The following is a 27,048-nucleotide window of genomic DNA, read 5'->3' on the forward strand; positions in this document are numbered from 1 at the left end:
GTTCATTTGAGTGTCCCGCACCATATGGAGGGGCATGGCATTTTGATATTTGGTTCAATGGTAACAATCGACACCATTGAGTTCTGCTTTGTCGGTAACAGAGAAGTCTAAGAAATAGAAGAAATCAAGCACAAGTTAATTTATCAGCACACAGCATGAGCATTGTTTTACCTCAATACAAAGCAACTGAGCTCAGCAGTTGATGGATGTTTAACAACAACGTCCATGTCTTTTAGTTGACAGAACCTACCGAGGTCTTGTAAAGGGCATAATCGGACAAAATTCCCAGGAATGCCACAGGAAGTTTAAATAAAATATGTCTAAGTGGCCACCGGGAGACTGTTCTTCGATTTTATGCCATGTACCTTAATCACTGCATTCATACAACATGGTGAATTATTAAAAACAGCATAGTTAGAAAATACACACAAACAGATTCTGGCTTAGAGGGAAACACCTGATACAAAGCATTAGTCAACCATAAACAATGTCTTTATCTTTGTAGATATCACATTCACAATGTAAAACTTGTTTTTAGAGGCCATTGTGACCCTTTCACCACCGAAATTGAATCAGTCCATTTCTGAGTCCAGATGAATGTTTGTACCAAGAGTGAATCAATTCTCTGGAGCTAATCTTGAGATATCGCGTTCACAAGAATGGGACCGACGGGGGAAAAAACATTATTAATCATCCAGGCGGAAGTCGTTTCTTCCTGCCTTTTATTTTCCAAGTCAAACAGGAAGTGTCGCCGTGTAGCCTGCTAGCCGTTAGCTTGACGGCGAGGCGGGAGCGGGACAGCGGACGACACTCAGCTGACAGCGGGGCACGACTCACCGGCTCGGTTACCTGAACTCTCTCGGTTCGCCAGCTCGGTCCTCGGTCCTCGGTCGGTTCGTCACGTCGCGGGACTTCTTTCGCCGGACGGCTTCTCCTGTATGATTCCGAGGGAAAAAATAGCGAGCCCGGGACCATGCTGACGTTATCCGGAGCCTGTCTTCGCCTTTGTTTGTTGACTGTTTTCTGGGGAACTTGGTCTCCGGCGAACGTCCACGGTCTCGGTGAGTAGCTCCGGCTCCGAGCTGCGACGCGTTGCTTTCGGTTCCGTCTCCTTCACCATGTTGTTATTCAACCGTGACGAAGCCGTTTCTGTCCCCGCTCACACTCAGCCCTCAGCCGGGTTGATAAATAACAACTTGGGTCGGTAAACACAAACCCAGTTAACTAGTTGGTTTGGTTAACTGGTTCCCATCCCCCCCAGTGAATTAGATTTAATGTCAAACCTTATTGCGACACATCGAACTCCGTGTTCGCTCATCTCTTCATCCGCCACAGCGACGTGCGTCGGTGTCATGTCAGAATAAACATGTTCTCATCAGCTAGTGTCGATAAATATCACGATAAATATCACGTTATGATTTATCTTTACGTTTTAAGGCGTATTTTTGCTCCTGCGTGAAGGTTGTGATCAAATCCGAGGTGGATCAATAATAACGAAACTTAACTTAATTTCTAAAGCACTTATCTTAACTATGTTACAAAGTGCTTTACAAAAAAACACGTGAATAAAGTAACACAGAACAAGACAAAACAAAATAACAAATATCAAAGAAAATGTTAAAAACAAACAATAAACTATAAAACAGTCCTCACTGTTTTTTCAAAATATACAATATTGATATATATATATATATATATATTGTACTTTTGCAATATTGCTATTGATGAAAATGAAATTGTGATAATTACTGATCTAGCTCATACACATTATTATGTATCTGCTGTTTATGTTCAGTGAAACATTCACAGTTTCCTATTCTTCTGGAACCTGTCATGAATATTTCCAGTTTTTTTTGTCCCTTCAACTCTTCAGTCACACATATTTATATATATATATGTATATATGTATGATCTTTTTCAAAGTCTTACATTGAAGCATTTCCACTCACAGTTTCCGTCTGGGATCAAAGAGCCCTATAAAGTAGGTGTAGGGTCATTTATATGCATGAATCATAGTGGGTTATACACAGTTTCCCAAACACTTCAATGTGATACATAATCAGAGTAATAAATCTATTTTATTTCTGGTATTTTATACGTTGTTCAAATGTAGGTCTTAAAATGTCTTCGGTTGGAGGGTTAATCTGCAGCCATCTCCTCGTTGTGCTCTGTATTGATCCGGCACGAATGAGCAGTTTCTTATCCACCTACTTTCATTTCAGCTCTTTGCCAGTTTCTTGCCCTAATGAAAGAATTGAAAGTCCAGGAAATATGAAGATGATCAGCATTGTTTTTCTTATCAGAATTTGTTTTGTCCCCCATGATTAGTCTCTTGTTGAAAAACTGTAGACCCCCCTAACCAAATGTTTATATGATAAATATATCTACTAAATCATATCAGGTATTTTCTTATAATGTGAGCCTTCCTTATAAAGCCAGATCTCCATGGATTTCCGGGGGCGTTACCGACACTGATATTAGGAAGAGAACAAATTCTGGTTCTGAAATATCAACCAATATTTATATTCTTTATCAAACCCTTATGACAAATAAATGAAATCGAAGTTAGATATTTTACAGTTTAACCACAAACTTTATTATAAATAACTATAATTAAAAAGATACAAATACAAATAAATATATAGACCTTTTTTAAGTATATGGATCTTTTTAAACATAACATGCAAACATAAAAGCACATCTTTTCAAAAATCCGATAAACCGATAAATCCGTGGGGCTCTAAGTTTTTATCTGATCACTATTTTTTGTTTGTGAGTTTTGTGCGCACAACCTAAAGGCATCCTGTAACCTCAGTGATCGTTTTAGACTGATGGCTCTTTCCTTCGATGTGAAGCTGAGGTCATATGTGTGTGTTTTCTGCATGTCCCTTCATCACAGATGAGGATGCTTTCACCATCCAGCACCTCGGCACAGGGAAGTGCCTGGGCACAGGGGCCTCAACAAAACTGAACCTCACCCCTTGCAATGCAGACAGCAAGTCCCAGATGTGGAAGTGGGGTTCGGGTCACTGGCTCTTCCACGTGGCCTCGTCCTCCTGCTTGGCGTTGCTGGTAGAATCCAAAGCGTTGTCCCTGGTTGACTGTGGCACCAACATCCCGCTGTCGTGGCGCTGTCTGGATGGGGCTGTTTCCACTGTTTATCAGATGGGCCTGGCGGTGAACGAAGGCCAAGTTGCAACCAAACGGGACACTAATGATTCTTGGGTGAGAGGAGGGTCGCAGGACGACATCTGCCAGAGGCCGTACCGTGGTGAGTGTGGTTTCCATTCTCTTCTCTCTGAGAGACAGAAAGCTTACACACCGATCCCAGCACAGCACAAAGTCCACGCTCGAGGAAACCATTATGTTGCTCTGAGGACTGACTCATGCTGGTGGAAATGATCAGTGGAGGATTGAAAGTTAAACGCACACATTAAACTACAACACATTCAATTTTGCCAGAGGATTCGCCTCCTGAATTGCATGTGCAATGACCCCACCTTTGTGATACAGTCTTGTAAATACAAGTGTTGGCATTTGCGTCACATGACCAAACAGGTTCAGGTGCATTTTGTACTGCTTTACTGTCGCCCAGGAAGTTAAAGTGCACGGCAGTAGTTTTCCAGTAGTTTTCCTGGGTGTCACAATAAGAAAAATAAACAAATTAAAAAATCCAGTGCACACCAGGAGCGGTTGACACTATCTAACGCACTGTTAGCTCCCTAAAATGTCTATTCAAACCAACTGTGTCAATCCTAGTGTACTGGTGAATCCTAACCCTTCCCATCGTGGTCATTACAGTCAGTTATTTACACTGTGATGCCGGGAAGCAGCACCATGTGTGCTGTGGAGATTTGGGGGAATTCCTCAGAGATCACATGTGCAGAACAGAGATATGCAGCAGGTCTCTATGGTGCAGTGGAGCGTTAAGCTGACTTTCACTTTCGCTTCATGGGTATAATGGCACCTTGAAAGCCATGTTGAATTATTAGCATTATTCATTATGCTCTCTGTATAATGCAGTCAACAGTATAAGAATGGAGAAGGAAAGTGTGGCTTTTGAATTTATGATTATCATTTATAAGATGTACAGTGGCATTAGGTGTTAGTTCTGTTTACATCACTGTTTGATCACATATGGAAGGATTCTAGGTTTTTAACACTCATTTATGTGCTGTTTTATATGCTTTCTTTAAATAAAGCATACTTAAAGAAATGTAAAGGACCTAGACTGGTAAATCTAAAATTTGAAAACAAAATTTGTTTTTCCACAATAAGGTATTTTATTTCTCTTGTGTCTCTTTCTGTTTTGAAGCAACAAACTCACTTTATTCATATTCTGCACGAAGATGAGTTTGATTCCTTAATTCTCTCACGTCTTCTTCACTTGAAAGTTTCATTTCTCCTTTTTCACACTCCTTCAGGATGTGATGCAAGTTTACCGCGAGCCGCCCGTAGAGTCATCGTTCATCATTAACGTTTGCAGAAATGAAACATTGAACTAGAATGACCCTCACTAGAGCGCACACATCTGCCAAGGTCCAACAATGCCTCCATGAAACCACATTTAAATTCACCAGATCCAGATTTTTATTTGGATCTGCACCAAATTGCACACACTCATAAATATCAGTCCCCTAAACAGACTTGATTATTTTTCATCAAGATCCGATGAATTAGAAATCAATGGAAATGTTGAAAATGTGAAAAGAAGTGAAAGTGAAAAATATAATCCTGAATTCAGGTCATCTGTCTTTGTGTGTTATTGACGACTTATATACAAATTATTCCCCCAAAAAACCCTTCTGTTTCCATCTGAGATAGTTTTGGTTTCACTTTTGGGCCTTATCTGCTCGATGTGTGTTTGAGCATATTGAGAAGAGGATGTCTTTGGTGTCGGTAATGAGACTTGGTTTTTCCTTGGAAAGAGGCGTATCAGAAATCTGACGCTGCTCTTTGTTCACTTCTCCTCTCTGTGCAGTTGTCCACACCATCAACGGAAACTCTGATGGCAAACCCTGTGACTTCCCCTTCAAATTCAATGGCAGTTGGCATCATGGCTGCCTCCCCGATGCAGATTCCCCTGGATTCTCCTGGTGTGCCACCTCCACCGACTATGACCAGGAAAGAAAAAAGGGACAGTGTCTAACACCAGGCACGTTGCACTTTATCTTAGTATTAGTCATGTTTTAATCATTTTGGAAATGAATATGGAGAAATTATGAGCCATATTTTTCTTTTAAACTATTCCTATTTTAATAAATTCTGTTAAGATACATGCAGCACACACACACACTCAAACTCACTCTGTCTCTCTGACTTTACAGAGAAGGGTTGTCAGACTCTGTTTGCCGGGCCAGAAGGGGAATTCTGTTACGAGTTTGTATCCACTGCCACTGTGACCTGGCAGGATGCTCTGGCTTCGTGTCGCAGTCAGGGGGCGGATCTGTTCAGCCTGACGGGGCCCGATGATCTCCATTCTAAAACTCGTAAGATTGACTCGATGCTACCACTCCTTCACCTCCTTCTTTGTCCTCATCCGTCTTCCTCTCAGCCAGTTAACAAATCAAAAACACAAAATGAGTTGAAGTCATTAGCTTCGTTACATATTGAATTCTGCATCAACTCAATCACATGCTCAGATATGACAGGACTACCTAATTAGGACATTAAAACTGCAATAATAATTACGTTGCAGGAGTTTTTTATTGCTATTTTTGAAGGGAAATAATGACTAAAAATAAGCCCTATTCTAAATATATCAACAGGGCAGTGTGTTCAGTGACCATATTTATACTGCCTGAAAACTCAGAGGGAAATAGTTTCATTATGTGTGCAGCTCCTTTCCTGTCACAAACTATGGGAAGAAAAGAAGCAGAAATAGTAATATTTGTTTTATTCACACCACACAAAATAGCTGTTTTTCAAGGTTTTTATAAATTTCCACAATGTCACATATGATAATTTTTGTACTGATTAACAGATGCATTTCTACCCTAAAGTTTTATTCCGCAGAAATAATGTTTTTCCTGGGTGACATGTAGAATGCAATCTGGAATTACTTTCTTTAATGTTTTACACCCATAGCTCCCCATGGCTGTGAGTGTTATGTTTTTATTTCATTTGATCATTACTTGTTTTTTTAAACTCTATTTGAGTGAGTAAAGGCATTACCTCATTAACACCTATACCTCATATGTTGCTCTGCAAACCATCTGCAGACGTTCAGTCTAAATCAGGTCCGGGATTTTGTTACTGCAGATCCATTACGCAAGGTTGCACTTGACTACTGACACATTCTGGATGTGTTGATGTTGACACACGTTTGTTTTTTTCTCTTCTTCTTCTTCTTCTGTTTCTCATTTCTCCTTTGTTTCTCATTCCATTCCATTTACGTCGTCATGCCCATCATAAGTTATCACGTAGACATCAACTGAAAACAAGTTAGACAAGCTTGAGCACTAGAGATATTTAAAAATAATTTAAAAAGAAGCAGCAGCACTGGTTTTGGTTTTAAAGTTTATTTTTGGAATGAATGATTATTATTGTAACCTGCTTGAGGATGTCACATGTCTCGCATTGAAAATATCCGTTGCTGCTTCTTTGTATTTGTTACACTCTGGCCACTGTCTTGCTTTGGGAAGTAAAAAAAACACACATCAGAAGTGTTTCCTTTGACAAAACTTCCATCAGTACCTTGTTTTACACATTGCAAATGTCGCACCTTTATTCCACCTCCCTGTTCTGTATGGATCTGTTCAGACCTGGTATTAATATCCACCCTGAGAGTTCCGATCACAAGAGGAAGAACTAGAGGTCGACTGATAGTAGATAGAGGCCGATAAAATAAAATACAGTTTTTGAGCAAGATAAGGTGATAGCGGATTTATCGTTCAATACTACCGCTGCAACTTATAAGCTAACTTCATAAAAATTATTACCAATTTAAAATATATTTTTGCAATTCAACTTTACTGATATAATTGCTCGTGATACTGTTACACAGTTTTATATTGGGGATTGCAAATATTTAAATAAATATAGAGCTGGAAAAGAGCTTTAAAAAAACGACATGGCAACCATTTTCTCTGTGTTCTATATTAAAGGAGCTATGACCAGTCAAAGTCGCAGAGTTTCCCCAAAAGGGGGTAAAGGGGAGAGCCGGATTGTCGAGACAGACACTGGTGTTGTTGTGTCACACGTCACGCCTCTGTTTCCAGAATGCCAGCATTCTTTCTAAAATCACACACTGCGTCGGGAACATGTCGGTTTAGTTTGGTTCTGTGTAAAGATGCAGAGGCAGAATCTCTGTGTAAAAGATGCTTGACAGATTTTGATTTGGCCTGTGTCGCACCACTTTAGATTCTAGACAGTCTTCCTTTACAGTTTGGCCTTTACTCTCTGCTTTTCTCTCTCCTAAGTCAGTTTGTTGTGAATCCCCTCGTTTGTGTATGATTGTATTATTCTCTCAGCTCTGTGTGATCGTGATGATTCATATTGCAATAGACTTATAATTTTATTAAATTTCCTTCCCTCTGTGTGGTGATGTGCAGTACTGGACGGCCTTGGCAGAATGCCTGAGAGGATGTGGATCGGCCTTCACCAGTTAGACACGTCTCAGGGCTGGCAGTGGTCAGATGGCTCCCCTCTTTCCTTCCTGCGCTGGGAACAAGGTAATGATGCTCATACCTTTTTTTTTTTTTTTTTGCCCCTTTGTCTTTCCCTTGTGTTACTTTTTAATATTTGCTCAGTGTTAATGACCAAGTGTGTTATTAAATTTAAAAGAGAATTCCGCTGAAAATTCAGGGTCATAGCAGCTGATAAAATAAAAAAATTGTGAGAATGTGCTTTGCTAAAGTGTAGTGGTTTTGAACTAAGATGTCTGATGCTCATTTTTTAAAAATGTTTACACTGATTACTGTGTTATATTTTAATATTAAGTTCATGTGCCAACTTTTATACAGGCCACGAATTATTGATAATACTTGAAAATACTCTAGTTCAGCTTTTTGCTTGAAAGTAGATAAGACCAAACTCATGCGGTTGGAATTGGCCACAAAATATCCTTTTTAATCAAAAAGTGAAAGTGCTGGAGACAGACTCCATAACTCACCTAACAAACATAAAACATAACTTCTAGATGAAAATTGAGCTTAAACCACAGTGACGCAGTTTCAGTTGCCCGAAACACCTGCTTCTCCAAAAGCTGCATCCTGCTGTGATCTGCTGTTGCTGCTGTCATTCTATAAACTGTGACTCGGTGTCAGTCAGAGAAACAATGAGGCCAGTGTTAAAGCTAAAGAAACTCATTGTGCCTGGTTTATTGGACACAGTGTAGCATCAGGGTTGTTAGCATTGCTGAATAACCCATTAAAAGTACTGAATGACAGGCCTTCTCGCTATTGTAATATATTTGCTGTTTTCACTGCAGCTTGAACATCAAGGTTACTGCAGCCATCTGTCTTTCCACTGATAGGAGCTCTTTGTGGTTGCTGTCATTTACTACATGTCAGTGTTGCAGCTTGCAGCACTATGTTTAACCACTATTGCAGCATAAAACAATTCTCTTCCTCTGATAAGCCGAACGGATACTCGGTGGTAAATACAGTTCCTCTGCTCTGCTGTCACAATCCTTGTGTGGTTTCATTCTACTCATTGTGCGTGGGAATGTGTTTTACAGGAATGCCATCCACCGTCCCACTAGCAGCATCAGACTGTGGAGTCCTGAACTCCAAGCAGAACTTTGAATCTGCAAAGTGCAACAAACGTCTGCCGTACATCTGCAAGAAGAGCATCAATGCCTCCAGCACAGCAACCACAGGTAGGTTAGCTGCTGCCCTCGCCGTCTGCATGAGTAACTCGTCTGAATCGTACTTAAATAGGAGTAATAGAGAGGTTGTACTTCAGGACAGTGGTGCTTTGAGTTAAATGTTTACGATTGCATCCTAATACTTGTTACTTACTTATGCAATAAAAGAATGGAAAAGATGATAAATGGACAGTATTTATATAGCACTTTTCTAGTCCTTTACAGGTGACATTCATCTATTCACACATTTACACAGCGCTTCTATATCAAGTACTTTGTGTATCAGTCATGTATCTCAATCACACTGCTGACATGGCAGTTAGGAGGAATTTGAGTTTGTTGTGTTGAGATATTTCCAGAAACAAACCTCATGGTGGCAAGAAAAATCGATTTACTTTATCCACTGGGGAGGCTGAATAGCAAATTGTAGCAAATTTCATGGCAATCCATCCTATAGAGATATTCCTGAGCAAAGCAATAATCAATACTGCCATCCATAGATCCAACACATTGTGTGGCCCATAGGTTCATACATTACACCCAACCAGTGGTTGGATCCAGCTGACAGATGAAGTGACAGGACCTTCGCAGCCCGAGATTCCCAGTAGTGAGGCTAAAATGTGTATATATATATATATATATGTATACATATATATGTGTGTACCCTTTTCTTCTTCATCTTCTTCTTCTTTTTCTTCAAAAAAAAAAAGAACAAAAAAATGACATTTAAAATAAATATTATTTCATGTTTATCTATTCTAGAGGGTCCAATGATATATTATGTCGTACAACTTGTGATTTGGGGATGTAGAGATAACGTACCCTTCCTTCTCCCTCTCTACAGAGTCTTCTGTATATAAAGATACAGTGTGTGCTGTCGGCTGGGTCCCGTGGAACGGCTGGTGTTACAAGTTGGTGAAGGATGAGCCTCGAAACTTTACAGACGCCCAGCAGCACTGTAACAAAACCGAGGGAGGAGGAGAAGGCTTCCTGGCCAGTCTCCACACCATTGACAGCAAAGAGATGATCAGCGCCAGTTTTCATGCTGGTAAATATCTCATTTTTCCCAAGTTTCTAATTTAATGTTTCTTGGGGTTAAATCCTAAAGTGGTAATTTGGACAAATCGGGGGGAGCTTGCAGAAGAGTCGCTGCTCCTTCACATCGACGGGGAACAATTGAAACCCAGGGGTACATATCCTGGTCTAGGAATGCCTCAGGATCCCCAAGGAGAAGCTGATAGACAATTGTGATTGATGTGATTTGCCTTCTCTCACGATATTTTGATGTTTTTCTCTCAATTTCTGGCATAGTGTTAGTTTTCACTTCAGTCGCCACTTCTAGATTTCTTTTTTTTGTTTTACTTGCACTACTAAAAAAGGTGGAAATGTGGATTACAGAATGTGAGCCTGCCTTGACTGTTTGATTTAAAATATATCCGTCACTAGATGTTTGATCTCGTGTTTGCGTTATGGTCCGTCAGATGGCAAGTTCTTGGATGTGTGGATCGGTCTAGTCGGTCGCAACATGAACCCAACGACGGTCTTCCAGTGGATTGACCAGGCACCTGTCACCTTCACCTTCTGGGGCCCAAATGAACCAGTCCAGCCCACTGAGGACACCAGCTGCGTGTTCTACTCAGGAGAGGTGTGTGTTTGTTGATGTGGGTGTGAGGGCATGCATTTTCCTGTAACCCTACCTGTAGTGTGTGTGTGTGTGTGTGTGTGTGTGTGTGTGTGTGTGTGTGTGTGTGTGTGTGTGTGTGTGTGTGTGTGTGTGTGTGTGTGTGTGTGTGTGTGTGTGTGTGTGTGTGTGTGTGTGTGTGTGTGTGTGTGTGATATCTTCTGAACAAGTTTGTTCAAACCCTTGTCTCTGTTCTCTGCAGTCTCATGGGTGGCGGGTTGGGAGATGTACAGAGAAGCTACCTTTTATGTGTCAGACAAAGGGAAAGGTCGGGGAAGCAGCGACATCGGCATGTCCCTTTAAAGATGTAAGTATTATCTACATGACCCAACTTTCTGTCAGATGTTATCTTTTTGTCTATTCATATATACTGTATATTTAGAAGGGATATCTGTCCTTGCACACATGAACATCGTGTGCATGACCTACATGCGCACGTTAAGAATCATCATGAAACTGTGACGGAGAATGAAGCCGTCGTATCAGTGTGTACTTGAAGGATGACTTGCTGTCGAGGTCAGATTTTGAGTCATTAAGGGGATAAAGGCAGATGTTAGAATCAGAAATACTGTATTTATTCCTGCAGGAAATTGCATTTTGCTACAGTCATTCCAATACATATAGATCAAGACAATAACAATAAACAGAAATACAAAATATAGGTAAGAGTATAAAATAACAAGTTGTAAAAAAATATGTGCATTATAATACAATATATAAAAAGAAGCTTAATAAAAATACAGTATAAATAATGTGATACACCATATTATCTGTAGCTGTGTAGGCAGCTACTGCCAAAATGGAAGAAATGTGCAGATGCAAAAAATAAATCTGACATAGTTGGTGGGAAAAACAGAGTCCTGACAATTCTCAATCCAAATGCATCGCAGAGGAGTGGATGTGTATCAGAACTAGGACTATGCTTGAAGTGAGTATTTACTTGTAATGTAAATGTGTTTTAATTCATCCTGTGAATCCCTCAGGGTTGGAGGCGACATGGCTACTCCTGTTATAAAGTGAACACGGAACAAGTCTCCTTCAAAGATCGCTGTAACATCACCATAACAAACAGGTAGGAGTCTGCTCCGCTGGCGGCCCTGACACTCATCAGTTGCTGCCCATGTGAATCCTTTTTGATGCCGTTTCAAAAAGAAGACCTTTGTTTTAAAACACAATTTTAGCTGCTCTTTGGGCAAGAAAAGTTCACTGATATATTATTTTTGTGTCTAGATTCGAGCAGGCCTTTATCAACAGTCTTCTCAGAGAGCACATCAGTGAGGAACCGCGCTATTTTTGGATGGGCCTGCAGGACGTTAACAGCACTGGAGAATACCAGTGGTTGGGCCGGGACGGGTCCACACGTTTGTTAACATACACCAACTGGGGCTGGTTTCAACCAGGTTTGTAAAAACCTGGGTATTGTTGCTGACCATGTGCATCGCTTCATGGCCACAATTTACCATCTTCTGGTGGCGGCTTCAAGTGTGATTTTGAGAAATGTCTATTCCATTTTCCCAAAGCCCAAGATGTTGTCATCAAATGTCTTGATAAACAGTCCAAAATCCAGATATTCAGTTTAATATAACACAAGACTCAAACCATAAAACATAATTACTTTAAAATATTTGGTTAGAATTTTCTGTCCAATGACTTTTATATTTTGCCGCTCTAGTTTGTTTAAGGTTTGTTAACTGCATCAGTTTTCAGTCGTCAGTCTTATCAAGACAGGATGCCCACACACTTTTTGTACATATATAATATTAATATAAAACATTAGATTTTTTTAATCTATGTTAAAGTTCATGTAATCTATATGATTAAAAACAACTATATTCTAAATTTACAGTGGTTCACCTACATGTGTATTTCAGATCTGCATGGAAGCTGTGCTGTGATTTCCACTGCCCGCCCCCTGGGCAAGTGGGAAGTGAAGAACTGCGCCATGTTTAAGGCCGGCACCATTTGTAGAAATTACATCGGTCCAGTCCCACTCCCACCCACCGAGCCAGAGCTGAACCCCAATGCCAGCTGTCCGACTGGATGGGTGTCCGGAGAAGACATGAAATACTGCTACAAGGTGTGTGTGGCTGTGTCTTTGAATGTCTGGTCAGTGTCATGTTGACTGTTTCCACCATTAGGAGCCATATTGGTTCGGCAAATGTGCTAAGAAATTGTAAAAGGCAGGAAATTCCACAGATTTTTACACCAACATCAAAATAAATGTCCAGATGTTGCCCAGTTCTATTGCTTAAGCAGAAAAGTGAATCAAAGCCTTTTGTTATAAGCCTCAAGAGATGTCCTTTTAGTCGGTGTAAGTTGGAACCAAAGACTTAAAGACTGATAATAACATTTTGTTTATCAGACTTTTGTAGTTCCCGCCCCTCTGTTGGAGCCTACATAGGCCGCTACTAGCGTAACACACACAAATCTCGGACCTTCAACCCTTAGCAGCAAAGTTGCATTGTGGGAACTGTAGGCAGCAGGATTTGACAAGGAAGAATACATGATATGAAAAGGACAATTATCAGTTTTTTTTAATGTTTTTTTTTAATCCGAGAAGGGTAGATTATGAATCACTATTCACTCAAACAAAGCACAAACCATTACAAAACAAAAACATTACTGTCTATCATCTGTCTGATCCCCTTTGTTTTCTCATGGTTACAGATTGTCACTATACAAATGCAATGACCATGGCGTCTGGACTGGCTTTCTGTACCATGTTTTCCAGTGTCTGCTGCTCCACTGGTGCTGTGCTAGTAGCTGCTGTTGTTTTTCTTGTCAGGTGTTCCACGAGGAGCGGCTGAGCAGAAAACGCTCCTGGGAGGAAGCCCAGAGGTTCTGTCAGGCTTTGGGAGCCAACCTGCCCAGTTTCACGAATAATGCAGAGATGAGGACCCTGCACAGCATCATGAGAGAAACCATCAGGTGTGCACAAGTGTCTATTGTACAACTTATTGTTAGACGTTGTTGCTTCAGCCTTCATAGACACACTCGTTCCTTAGCAGATTTTCGTGGTCGCTTTCTTTAACATTGCAAGACATTTGACCTTTTCACTGATTTACCAGGGAGTAATTCATGGATCTTGATGGAAAAAAAAAATCCAACATATTTGTGGAACTAATATCTATGAGTGTGTGACATTTGGTGTAACTTGATTGCATGCAATGTAAGACTGTTGGGAAAGGTATGCCCTCTCCTTTTAGTTTTATTATCTTTTTCTTATCCTGAGTGTTGGTGGTTTGCTCTGGTGTTCTCGTTGCAGCAATAATCGGTTCTTCTGGGTCGGCCTGAACAGGAGAAACCCATCCGATCGATCCTGGGTGTGGAGCGACGGCCGGCCTGTGAGTAAATTTAGAGTGTATATTATTATTATAAAGCCTAAACCACAGCCTAACACATCCCGAGAAGACATACACATTACTGTGGATCTTACAATGTCAATATCATTTGGTGAATTCTTAAAGTTATTCTTAAAAAGGGATCTGTGCATGACTTTTATTTCCCATATTACCTTGTGTCTAAGCCTGCAGCTGAAACGGGAACATTATTTGTCTTGAGCACATCATATCTGCTTTGCATAGAATAATCTCGCCATGTTGCACGTATTTCTGAGTGTGCTCTCTGTTTACTCAATGTGTTTGCAACAGGTATCTCGGGAGGTTTTATTCGATCGCTTCCATGAGGATGATTCATACAGTCGGGACTGCACTGCATTCAAGGTGGACTGAGTAGATTTATTCTACACTATGAATATGTGTTTGTCCTGCTTTTAGTCTCCCTTTACATCTCCAGTTATGATTTATTTAATTTAAAGTCACTTATGGCTTACGTTAATACATGCTTTGCTTCCACAATTATTTTCATTGTTAGATAGTTTTCCATGTTGTGAAGCTTGATCTGGGAATCAAGACCATAGAGTGTATCTAAAGATGGACGACATGACAGCTCCCTAAGTGTAGGTCATTAACCCTGGCACCTCTATGGTGCTGGATGGTGATCGAACTAAACTAAAAAGTCAAATTAAGTTTTCTCAAAGATGGTTTTTGATGTTTTCGGTCGTTCTTATCACACTGATATATGTCCAAGTGTCCAAGTTTCAGATAAGATTGGTTTTAATTCATTACGTTGTGATTTAAATCGAAGACTGACATGTGATTCAGTGCAGGACCTTGTTTACGTGCCCCCCCCCCCCCCCTGATCGCCACTGTGCAAACTCTGGCTCCAAATGTCATCAGCACAAGATGGCATTGTTCGTATCCAGGGTATTTTGGCTTTATTTCTGGATAGTGGGAGGAAGTGGAGACACGTCGTCCATCTTTATATGCAGTTTATGATCATGACCATTTGCAGCAGCTGATTGTAGGAGTGATGAGAAGAGCTACAGCTAAAATCCATTCTACACTGAACGAAAATCCCAGAAGGGACAGAACGGTGGGAGTGACAGCTGACCGTCTCTCACTGTTTCCCTCCATTTAAGAAACATTTTTATCTTGCCACTCAGACAATGACCTTCATTGTTATTGAGGTTGTCTTGGTCAGAGATTGTGTTGTCACAGAGACATTCTCTGCTGAAACTATCTCTGAACTGTGTAATGTCACCGTTGTGAAGCTCCTTTCTTTCTTTTCTTTCTGACAACATTTGTGTTGAATCTGTGTCCTCATTAGACAACAAGGATCATGTTGAAACACTATTTGCTGGGGATAAACCATCCTTTACCTTTCTATGCCGTACCATTTCACTGTGATGCCAGGCTGGAGTGGGTCTGCCAAATACCCCGAGGTAAGATTATACATACAAGTAAGATCGAACGTGGCAATACAGTAGTTGAATTATTTGTATAGTTTAATACAAAACAGTCATGAAGTAAATAAAGTGATGTTTTCACATTTAAAAACCTTATGGGCCTGAATTCCATATTAGCTTGTTGTTTGCATGCTGAAATTGATGGTCTGCTTCTAACTCACTCTTCATTGATGCTTCAACAGGAAAGACTCTAAAGAAACCGGACTGGTACAATCCTGGTAATGACCGAATCTTTCCAGAACCTATATTCAAAGTCGGACTATCTTTTGAATCTGAGTTTATAAAGTAGTTTTCTGTCTGTCAGTGGCCAGAATTGATTTGATCCACGATTTCTCTCGGACAATTTTCAATTAAAGGGTATCTGCATATTGTGAAAAGTGTCGAAAGCATTAAATTTTGTCTCCTCAAACATTAACTTAAAAGTTATTCAATTCTCTTGAATTGAATTTATAAAGGGCTTAAGAGTAGAGATGGTAATTGGCACACTAATCAACTCGTGTCAATTTTAGTAAACTCTGATATTAATAAATAAATTATTAATGGTATAATAGTAAGTCCATTTATCAAGTTTCTCACTTATTCACTTTATATGCATGTGTATTAACAGTGACTGTAGCCCTGCTCAGCAATCCCACTGATTTGTTCTGGTGCTAGGAATTATTTATACAAAATAAGGTTTTAAAGTTTTTTTATTTGATTTGGAACACGGTACAGAAAGCCTGTAGTAGAATCATGTTCTCCGTGCATGTCTGTGACTGGGTGTAACATGTCTGCTCTTTGTTGTGCCCTTCAGGGGGGCACCATGAGACCTCTATCTTCGTCGATGGAGCAGAGTTTTGGTTCATTCAGGAGCCTAAGCTAACCTTTGAAGAGGCGGGGCTCTACTGCGGCGCGAGTGGCAGCAAACTGGCTTCACCAAGTAATTCCAGAGCCGCCCTACAGATCCACCAGTACATGAAAAATGTAAGTGACTGGAGTCTGTAAGTGGCCAGGTGATGACTGGGACAGCACGTGTCACGTGTTTACACTGATAACAGTGGCAGATATACATCTCAAAATGTGCAGTTGATGTCAGACAGAAGCAGACGTCATTTTGATATAATCTGTCAAATCTTGTGTAAAGGGGTCACATAAGCTACAATGCAAGTTTGTTCGTGTGTGCCTGCCAGTCACTGTTAATCAAACACAGACACTGACTGAGACAAAGGGAATGTTAATAAAATACAATAATAATAATAATGCAATATAATGAACAATGCACATGTTATTTTAGAGAGCAAAGAGCAATGACTCAATGTGATTTCAGTCGCAGTTGGAGGAAATTGGAATTTCGCTTCCTTGCTTTTTTCTCTCTTCGTGGTTTTTTCGTCCTGTTTATTTTTTTCTTCCACCATCGGCTTCTTTAATTGATTTGTCGAGTCTTATGACTGAGGAAAGTCTTTCCACAACCTTCTGGTCTGTCACTGTTCTCATGAACACGAACAAGTGGGCGCAGTCAAGCAGTAGAATAGAGATTACATAATACACACTATAAAGTAAACTCTGCCTCCCAGCTAACCACTAAAAATACCATCATCACTGTTATAAAGGTTTACTAACATGTTCCTTACAGTTTATTATAACTTATCTAAACATCTCAGCTTCTTCTGCATCAATTTGGACTCTTCTGTTTTTATTTGGTCTCTGGTGAGTCCTCATCATTTATCAATGTGCAATAGTGACTCACTGGAAAGCTCCCAATGTAGGTCAAGTGCAATCAAACAAAGCATTTAGCATAACAATGATTTTCCTTATGTTACCATGGATATTGAGTTGTTTGATTCTATAATCCCATGTTTTACTTTCTTTTACAGTGCCAGCATTTATCAATATTTTCACAGTTTTCCCAGGGAATAATTAATGGATTTTGGTTTAGAAAAAAATCAGGCATATTTAGGGAATTTATATCTGTGTGTGTGTGTGCAGTTTGGTTCAGCTTGATTGAATTTAAGGGGACTGTTGGGCCTTGGTGGAGATTTGCGCTCTAATGTATACTACTCCAGCTGGATTATATGATTTTTATTATGCGGTGATTATGTTTGCAGATATCAAGTTCTCCTCAGCAGAACTGGTGGCTTGATTTGACCCAGCCTGGGCGGATATTTCCCATGACGTAAGGCGACACAGTCACACCCGTTCTGTTTATGTTGCACAAACACAAATAAACCAGCAGGTAGTCGTGACACTTACCTCTATATAAATATGTGAGACTGAAATTATGTATGTTATGTGTTTATAGGTACTCCCAGATGTTCTTTTACCATTCCGCTTTCCTGGGCAAATGCATCTCCATCAGTCCTGAAGTCAAATTTCCCAGTGAGTGAATGTCATATGTGAATGTGTTTGATTTCAAAATTTTGTATGTTTTCTCTAAAAACATACTGAATGAAGAGGTGAGTAGATTGATGGTCTGGCATTTTCTGCTGTTTTAAAATATTTTTCCAAAGCAGCATAGAAGGTAGATTTAAAAAAAAGTTAAATGAGCAAGAAGTAATCTGATTTAATTCTCACAGAGAGCAAAAAAAAAAAAGGTGATGCACGTTAGTTGATTTGATTCGTAATAAACTCGCTAACATTCTGTTTTTCCACTAATGTGCACATTCACTGTCTAATGTTGTTGTTTTTTTTCAGACCACGAACTGAGTTGCCAAGAGCGATTGTCCTTTGTGTGTGAGAGACACAACATCACATCAGTCGAGATAAAACCTCTGGAGCCTCAGCCTGGAGGACTTCCCTGTGGAAATGAATCTCAATCCTTCAGAAACAAGGTATTTAACATGACGTAACAGATTCACCCCCATTATTATGATCTTTTTCTTGAAACCTTTTGAATAATTTAGCTGGAATTGCTTTTGAAATTACGCAGCATAAAACTTAAGAGCTATGGCTTCTTTTTGAAATTGTTTATTTATTTACCGCCTGAGAGACGATGAAGTCTGTACAAACTATAACAAGACGACACTCAAAACAAAAATGTAGTGCTGTCTAGGGTATTTAACACAGGCTCAGGATAAATGGTTAACATCATTCAAGCCTTTTCCAGACATGAACTCTGCAAAATGTCTGAAAAATAGGGTCCAAACACTGCATCCGGAAACAGTCATTTTCATCCTGAAATATTTATACTTCTGTCCATCTGGGCTCCCTCTGACATTTGTGTTCTCACAAACGTCCCCTCTGTAAAATGTCAGGAGCATGTCCAGAGTTCAGTGTATGTGTGAAGGCAGCTTTAAGTATACAGCACAGTATAACACATTCATATGCAACCTGAAAGGCATCAATGCTGATTTCTTTGATTTCAGTGCTACACCCTGATGAGCAGCACGAAGCCCGTATCATTCAGTTATGCCAATGAGGAATGTCAGTCGGTGAGAGGAACCCTGGTCACAATATCAGATCAGGTGGAGCAAGGTGAGAGAACTGCCGTGGTTCTAGTTCTGTGTTTCTGTAGTTTTATTATTTCATCTGCTCTAATAAGAAATAATAGTTTCACAGACAACCCCCCCAAAAAAATGATTGTACTATATTGGATATGTTTTTCTTAGATTTCCTCACCTCACTGTTGCCGGGCATGAGAAATCAGGAAAGGATCTGGATTGGTCTGAAAATCAAACATAAGGAGCCTGAGTGGGTGGACGAGTCGCCACTCAACTACCTCAACTTTAACCCCCTGCTCCTGGGCATGCACAAGGCGATACAAATCAGCGTAAGTTCACTTTAACTGCATTTCTGTAACGAAGAAGAACTCCACTGACTGAACACATCAGAGATTTTCAGAAATGCCTTAAGTAATGTCAGTTCAGTCAAACCTCAATTTAGTTTTCTTTTGAACTGTTCAACTGTGTTATACTAGTGAAATACTAAACTGGTGGCGAAATCTTCGTGTAATAAATGACTTCTGTTTTATCTCGTCCGTGTCACAGCCCCTGACTGATCTTTATTGTTACACCTGGACAATGATCCCTCGTAGTAAAAGAACAGATGAAAATGCTTGACCACATTTCTCTTTGTACTCTCTCCCTCTTTTTTTTTTTTATTAGAGATGGGATCCAGAGAGTATGGATTTGTGTGTGTATTTGATCAATAACCCCAACTCTGCCATGCTGGGTACCTGGGATTATTCTTCCTGTACAGAGTTTCAGAATGTGGCTGTTTGCCAACACTATGCAGGTAAATCTCCATTCAACACTCAATAGAACTTTATGATCAAGATCTTGCTCCATAACTCAAATCCAGTTAGCTTAGTCAGCTAGTCTATGTCTGCCATGCGAAGGTTAGTCATAAACTTTAGTTTGATTATTAAGTATAGACTTTGATGCCTGATAATGGTTGACCGGGAAATGCCTGTAAATAATGCATGGCAAACTGTCATGGTGCTGGTGGCCTTCGACATAATGTGCCCGGCTTGCAATGTCGACGTCTCTACTGTGACCTCTCCAATAAAATACATCAGCTGCCCAGATAAATACTTTGCATTTAACAGTTGGCTTCCTCATTTCAGATAAAGTCGAGGAGCCCCACGTCCAAACAGAGCCCTTCCAAATCAGTAACAACACCGTCCAGCTGCTTGCCAAAAACCTCACCTGGTTTGAGGCCTTGGAGCATTGCAGAACTCAGAACATGGACCTGGCAAGTGTGGCCGACACCCTCTTCCAGTCCATCCTCACCGTGCACGTGAGCCGAGCACGCACGCCCATGTGGATCGGCCTTTTCAGCGAAGATGTAAGTACCAAAGAAAGGCTGCTGAACAATCCACTGTTCCTACAGGATTCTCAAACCTTTTTCCTGTTGTGTTTCAGGATGGGATCCACTACCGCTGGACCGACCACAGCCACACTGTGTTCAATCGCTGGTCGTCTGACGTCACCAGTGGCTCATGCGTCTACCTGGACACCGATGGCTTCTGGAAAGCCACGCAGTGTGAGGAGACGCTAGGAGGCGCCATCTGCCACAAACAACACAGTGAGTGGAGATGTAGAATACAGATGAACAGAAACGCCTGGTGTGCTTCCTGATTCGTCAGTCTCATACGCTACTGCAGGAAGCTCCTTTACATCATATTCACTTTAAAAAGATGATTGGGAGAATCTGACATGACAACTAGATACTGTTTGTAGAGGAGTGACATGAGAAATCAGTCAGTATTTCTTCTTCTCTCTCTCTCTCGTGCGTGCATTTCCAGCCCCACCCAGGGGGTGAAGACAGAAAATGAAGGCGAACGGGAGCGGCTCAAAACATGGCTAATCAAATATGTACCTTTTTGTTTTATAATATCACACACGTCAGCCTGACTTGCAGACTGTCTTGTCGGCCATAGAAATGTTCTGGTGTCGTATCTGGCCCGCAGGCCGCTGGTTGAATAGGCCTTGTGTATTAACTCAACCAAAATTATAAAAATATAAACCGAAAAAAGCCAAAGATTCCTCAACGTGGCGGAGGGTTAAGTAACTTTCCAGGTTTTCCTCTCCCTGCCTCTTTGTTCATGTTGGCAAGCATTCACATTTTGAAAGTATCTGAATGAATATGTGAACGTATTTATGCATTTATTACAGAGAAGACCATCATCACACCGGAGGACGTTGCAGTGAAATGCCCCCATAAGATTTATGGTCCAAACTGGGTCCCCTTCAAGAACAACTGCTACTCCTTCCAGCTGGTCTCCTCCCGATGGGAGCAGTTCGACCAGGGACAGATTCAAGACACCTGCAAAGAACTTCGTAAGACATTTTTCTACATTATTTTGCTTATGAAACTTTTTTTTATAACAGGCTGATGTTGCAACAGTTGCTAATGATGCTGTGTTTGTGGTTCAGATCAAAATGCAGAGATCCTCACTATACGAAATGCAGAGGAGAATGAGTTCATCAGGCAGCAGCTCTTACCGTTTCAATCCCTGGCCCAGTTTGTTTGGTTGGGCCTGTTTAAAGACAACAACGGTTGGTATTTTATCACTTTCACAACTAATCTCTGTTGTAGACACGACTATTTTCTATTTTTTCAGTTGTAACAGGCAACTGTCAGGTATCAGGTTCTGCTTTGCTGGGTTAAGGATACCTTAACCCAGCTTATTGGCTCAATATCAGAGATTTATGTCCTTATACGAGGGTTAATATTGATTTTGTTCCGCTGCAGATAACCTGACGAAGTGGTATGACGGCACAAATGTCCAATACTCCAACTGGGCGAGTGGCAGACCAGTTGTAGACAGACCGTTCTTGGCAGGAATCACCACTGAGGGCGAATGGCTTTTCATCTCAAACGCAGGCCTTTTCAAAGAGTTCAAACAAAGGAGCATAGTGACCTGCAAACTGGACAATGGTTGGTGTATTGCATTTGCCGTCATAATTAACATTATATATCACGTATAATAATCACAGGAAATATTTCATGCCTAAAATTGATCTTGCGTGTTTTTAAATCCTCTCCTCCCAAGAACCAAAACAGGAGTACAACAAATCAGCCGTGGATCTCCGGCATTACGGTAACCTGACTTACAATGTTGTGACCCGTAAGTTAAATTGGTACCAGGCCCTGGAAGAGTGTGGTGAGCGTGGAGGCCACCTGGCAAGTGTCCATGACATCCAGCACAATGCACATGTGAAGCTCATCGCCAAGACAGACGGCTTCCCGCTCTGGATCGGCCTGTCGAACCAGGACGTAAGAATTTAGCTGAACCAAAATCTGAGATTTAAATCATGAAACTCATAGTTTTATGATTTACTTAAGCTGCCAGGCAGACGGGCTGACATGACAGCTTCTCTCTCCATGCAGGCGACCGGCTCAGCCTATGAGTGGTCTGATGGAACCAGGTTTGACGACAAAGCCACCCTCTCTGACTCAAAGGAGGACTCGAGCTCCAATAAACAAGAGGCCATCTGTGTTGTTGTAACCCCTGCTGGCGCCTGGGTGAAGACCAGCTGCAATGCGCTGGTAGATGGAGCCATCTGCTACACCACCACCATCACCACCTCCTCTCAGAGTAAGACACCTCTCTGTTGTATATGTAGAACACCATCGTTGCTCTTTCATCCATCTAATAATTCCAGAAATATCTGTCGCATATCTCAAGAACTGTTCACGATTTGGACACGTTCAGTATTACTAAACTTTAAATAAATAAACAGGTGACCACTGCTCTTTTTAGTGACTGTGCCGGTCATCCATCTTGTTTCTGTGTTGTTCTAAACCAGGAGCCAGACTGAGCGGCGGCCCGGAGTCCAATCGCTGCCCTCAGAGCGACGATACGTCCAAAGGCAAGTCCAAGTGGGTGCAGCATCAGGATCACTGTTACGCCTTCGACATGAGCTTCTACAACTACAGCGTCTACAGCAAGGAGAATGCTAGCAGCATTTGTCAGAGCATGGGTGAGTTAAAGCTATGAAAGTTTATAAAAATAGTTTTCACCTGAAGCAACTGTTTGCCACAAGTTGTTTTTCTTTTCTCCTGACAGATGCTAAACTGCTGACCATAAAAACCAAGGAAGAGAACGACTTTGTGTCAAAGTACATCACTGACGACCCTCTCATCACCGGCCGTGTGTGGCTTGGCATGGACATGGATACTCAAGGTAAACCTCATGATTAATATAGAAGTTCACAAATTAAATCAAAAATGAACAGGAAACATAACTTGGAAGTAAGTTAAACTTTGTATGTAAAGAGAGAACACATGGAATACCTGTCAATAAATAAAAACACTAAACAGTGATAGTGTCAACTTATGAATTATGACATCAAATTCAATTGTGTGACCAAATTTCTTCATTAGTTTGCACTTATGACAATGACCAGGATCCTTAAATCAAACGTTTTACATTAGCTCCTGAAAGTCTGAACCAGGGTTCATGTCTTTTTAAATTTTTTTGCATTTGATCTGGTTAGTTTTGGTTTCACATTTAAACTTTGTGAGCATATTAAAGACTTTTGTTTGACGTACGAACGTCCTGTCATCATCAACTACGTGGGCTGCATCCGCCTCTACTTGACTGATTGGTTTGTAGATGGATGTCTGTCTGATGTCTTTCTGTTTGAATGGAGTCACTGTAATATCATTATGGTTTTACTGCACTCGACACTAATTTGAATGCACCAAACAAACGTCCTCATCTTTCAAACATTAACTTGTCTGTAAACAATCCTGCGAGCAGCTTCCTCTTCTTTTTCTTCTTCTTCTTCTGTTTAACGCTGTCTCAACTTCCTGCAATCTTAAAAAGTGTCTTCACACTGCAAACAAACCAAACCACGTTTGATCCGGGGCGAGACTTCCTCCTTTGGTCGGACAAAATGTCAGTCCATTGGTCCAGAGCGTTTTCACACATGCTCTTCACCATTCAGCTCATTGTTTTGAGCCTTCCTTCCTGACCAGCACCAAAACAGCGAACAGGCAAAGTTAGTGACCAGCTGTTGAACATATGTAGCAGGTGAAGAGCCGGATCGTTCCCACAGGAGCTGGTGGAGAGTGAAAAACTAAACTTAAAGCAGAACGAATGTTGGATTTTTACATGGACAGAAACGCAAAATACCTCCAGACATTTGCTAATGTTGCTGCACATCCTCTGGGTGGTGTGATATATGTTTACAGCCTATTATTTAACACAACTGTTTGATTGTGTGTTTTGTTTGAGTCTGATATTAACACTCGTTATCGCACAGAAACACATTGTTCGTGACATTTGTGCTGTGCCACGGTGATGATAGTCTCCTTCCTTTCTCCTTCCCACTAGTATCTCCTTGTTTTTCTTTTTCCCATGAAGGTAAGCCTGCTTCCTGGCAGGACGGCTCCTCTCTGGCTTATTCTAACTGGAAGCCTGAGGCCTTGGATACTGGGAAGAATTCGGCGCCCCACTGTGCCGTCATGATGGCAGGGGATGAAGGAATCTGGAACTTTGTCAACTGCCAGGCGAGCAACAGTCGTGTTGTCTGCAAAACCGAAGCCAGTGAGTATCACACCTGCACGGCATTTTGGGAAAATACGCTTATTTGCTTTAGATGACAAGTTGGAGACCACGCCCATATTTTCTGTGAAGTGAAGCTGGTGAAGCCTCCACTTTTTAAAAATGACAGAGCTAAACATTAAGAGTCTCTCTCTGCAGCTACAGGGTCTATATGAATAATCTCTCTATCTATATAAAGGGAACAGATTTCTGCAAAGGTGTAAGCATCAGTTTAGATGTTAGTGGGTCAGAGTAAATGAAGGTGGAACAAAGAAATGTACAATTTTAAAGTGAATAAACGCTGTGAAAGCAATCTGGACATAATCTGTGTTACGTTCTATTCTAACAAAGTGAAGCAGAGCAAAGTGTGATAGAGGTTTTAATTTATGTTTGGCGCTTTGGCACAATCTGAGATTTCTCGGTATAAAACTAATTTATTTTGACTTCTATGTCACTATATGTATTCATTTCATCTAAATACAACTATCTATCAAAGAAACTGCTGTAATAGCTTTGTGAAGAGCCCTCTACGGCAGCTGAGTCAGTCTCAGTCACACATTAAGGATCAGCAGAGGATACTCAGGGCACAGACACAGTCACATCTCGATCAGTGAACTGACTTCCCTTCGTTCCCGTGTGCTCAGGGTCTGGAGGCGCTCCTGTGGCGCTGGGTTTCTTCATCATCATCCTCCTCGCTCTCCTCGCCGTCATCGGCTTCATCGTCTACAAGAAGAGAAGATCTTTCTCCCCCTCCACGGTCCGCTACGAGAGGACGCTGGACGAGTTCGACACCACCAGTATTATAACGGGCGCTGACTGAGCTGAAGTCCACAGCCTCAGGGAGTAGATGAGCCTGCCTTGTGTCTATTTTAGTACTTTTAAGAAAGAGCAAATTCAGTCCTTCCCCCCCTTTTTTTAAAATTATTTATTTTTTCCCGCTCAAGCTATTGCGCTTCCTAGATTTCTGTTTGAAACTGTAAATATTGTTTGTGAATATCAGTTTTGGGACATTTTAGATGCTGAATGTAAATACTCCGGCTGATTCTCCGTGGTGAGGGACGATCGACGACGTTAACGAGATGTTTTCAATAAATTTAGGCTGTTTTGTTTTTAGACTGTAAGAAAAGATTTTGAGTTGATTCACAGAAATATGCAACGAATAGACTAAACCTGTCTTACGCTCCCATTCAGCCTTAAAAGGGTTAAATTGCACTGATGTACGAGAGGCCCCCAACTGAGCAGTTATTTATTTATAGTAAACAAACTATTTGTTATACGATCTTCTCCAAATTGATTTTTCATCTTCAGACAGTGTTTTCTACGACGTATTGAAATCAAATAAAATAGACAGTTCCTCTCAAAGTACAGTTTTTTCTACTTTAAATGTTTTATATATTTTCACCTTTAAATAATCGCACAGTGCTGCTCAGACCTCACCTCACAAGTTCGGCCCCAAAACAAAACTCAGGTTTGGGAATTTTGTTTCAACGTTTAATTGTATTTGGTGAGAAAGTATCTTAAATGTATGACGGAGTATTTGGGCCATATGAAAAAAGAAAATTGGAGATTTCGAGAATAATGTCGTAATTTAATGAGAAAACTTAAGTTATAATAGATGAATAAAAACATCTTTTAGGAAATAAGCAACAAGGAGAACCAATCTTATTGTTTCTGAAGAAACTACGAAACCTCTTTGAGTTTACCACAGATGTAAACATTAACTTTAAAGTCGACCACTACCAAACATTTCCTCCTCCAAGTGGTTCTTTCTTCAGAATACTCAATTTCTTTCACTGTTTTAGAAACATGTGATAAAGTGATGAGCCAAAAAATGAAGGGTTTTGTTATTTGTGAAACCTAAAGTAAAATATAAAATATTATAATAATTACTAATTTCGTAATATTATGACTTAAAATCCTTAAATTTCCAACTTTTTTTGAGTGAAACTATGAAAACTTCTTTTAATATGACTTTATTCATGAAATCTCAGATTGTTTCTTTCCTTTAAGTGAACCTGATTCTTCATCGTATTCCTGAGATGCTGCACTGTGGTCAATTTTAATAGAACTGTCTGTGCCTTTAAAATAAGCAGAAACACGTCTCACTGATTGTGCCTTTTTAACGTCATAACTGCAGGAGATCATTTGTGTTTCTAAGCCACTGGATTATTTTTAATTCACCTGATTTATTAATAACTGTTTTTCGCAGTTCCGATTCTGGTTCTGCCGAATATGCCACAGAATCTTAGCCTGAAAATGAACCGGAGGGTTTGTCTGATTTCTGTTTTGTATTTTCTCTCGGATCTGACTTTACTATGCACTCGACTACTGAGCAAGATCGCACTTTAATTTGTCGTGGAGCTTCAGTTCCCACTATGTTTAAGCACAATGAGGTTTTGAAGAGTTTGTTTTTCTTCTTGGAATTGCACTGGGTTTTGTTTTTCTGTAAAAGCTTTGTAATGATGTGATGCTTGTTTTGTAACAAGGACGAACCAAAGATGCTCCGACTGGTTTGAATGTCAAAAGCCGGAGTTTTTCTCTGTTTTGTGGAAAAGCCTCAATACGGCTCGTACATACAAGGTGTGAACCAAATGTTAAAGGTGGGTGTGTTGTTTTTTTTTTATCTTTCCCACCACTGCTTAACAGATCTATCGGCTCAAATCAGGTACAACATCCTTCTAATAAAATGACCTGTCTTCAACTTGTCTTCAGTCCTTTTCCATGTCGTTATCTCATTGTTTTTTTCACCCTTGTCCTGCAACAACCTGTATTTTCTTCTA

General features: G+C 40.5%; 1 protein-coding gene and 1 long non-coding RNA gene across 3 annotated transcripts; both read left to right on the forward strand.

The window, feature by feature from the left end:
* Nucleotides 1-663: 663 nt before the first annotated feature.
* ly75 (lymphocyte antigen 75) lies at nt 664-26,965 on the forward strand. Of its 2 annotated transcripts, none has more exons than XM_034579493.1 (35): nt 664-1,061; nt 2,900-3,271; nt 4,982-5,155; nt 5,328-5,489; nt 7,554-7,673; nt 8,681-8,821; nt 9,654-9,857; nt 10,291-10,454; nt 10,693-10,797; nt 11,474-11,562; nt 11,721-11,890; nt 12,362-12,567; nt 13,276-13,418; nt 13,756-13,834; nt 14,141-14,212; nt 15,159-15,273; nt 15,480-15,515; nt 16,091-16,260; nt 17,382-17,449; nt 17,576-17,652; nt 17,968-18,104; nt 18,639-18,747; nt 18,882-19,042; nt 19,377-19,506; nt 19,838-20,058; nt 20,136-20,298; nt 20,889-21,053; nt 21,150-21,272; nt 21,469-21,654; nt 21,770-21,993; nt 22,108-22,315; nt 22,527-22,700; nt 22,787-22,903; nt 24,089-24,271; nt 24,913-26,965. In XM_034579493.1, exons 1-35 carry the CDS (start codon nt 974-976, stop codon nt 25,086-25,088), a joined length of 5,232 nt encoding a protein of 1,743 aa, XP_034435384.1. In that variant the 5' UTR covers nt 664-973; the 3' UTR covers nt 25,089-26,965. The 2 variants fall into 2 exon arrangements, with proteins under 2 accessions (XP_034435384.1, XP_034435393.1); XM_034579502.1 differs by having other exon boundaries at nt 665-1,061; nt 20,889-21,051; nt 21,154-21,272; nt 24,913-25,189.
* LOC117758167 lies at nt 4,397-4,793 on the forward strand. The gene is made up of 2 exons (XR_004613244.1): nt 4,397-4,539; nt 4,745-4,793. It is a non-coding gene; the product is annotated as an uncharacterized LOC117758167 (long non-coding RNA).
* Nucleotides 26,966-27,048: the final 83 nt, after the last annotated feature.

Source organism: Hippoglossus hippoglossus, chromosome 3 (genome assembly GCF_009819705.1).
Source record: "Hippoglossus hippoglossus isolate fHipHip1 chromosome 3, fHipHip1.pri, whole genome shotgun sequence".
NCBI classification, from domain to species: domain Eukaryota; kingdom Metazoa; phylum Chordata; class Actinopteri; order Pleuronectiformes; family Pleuronectidae; genus Hippoglossus; species Hippoglossus hippoglossus.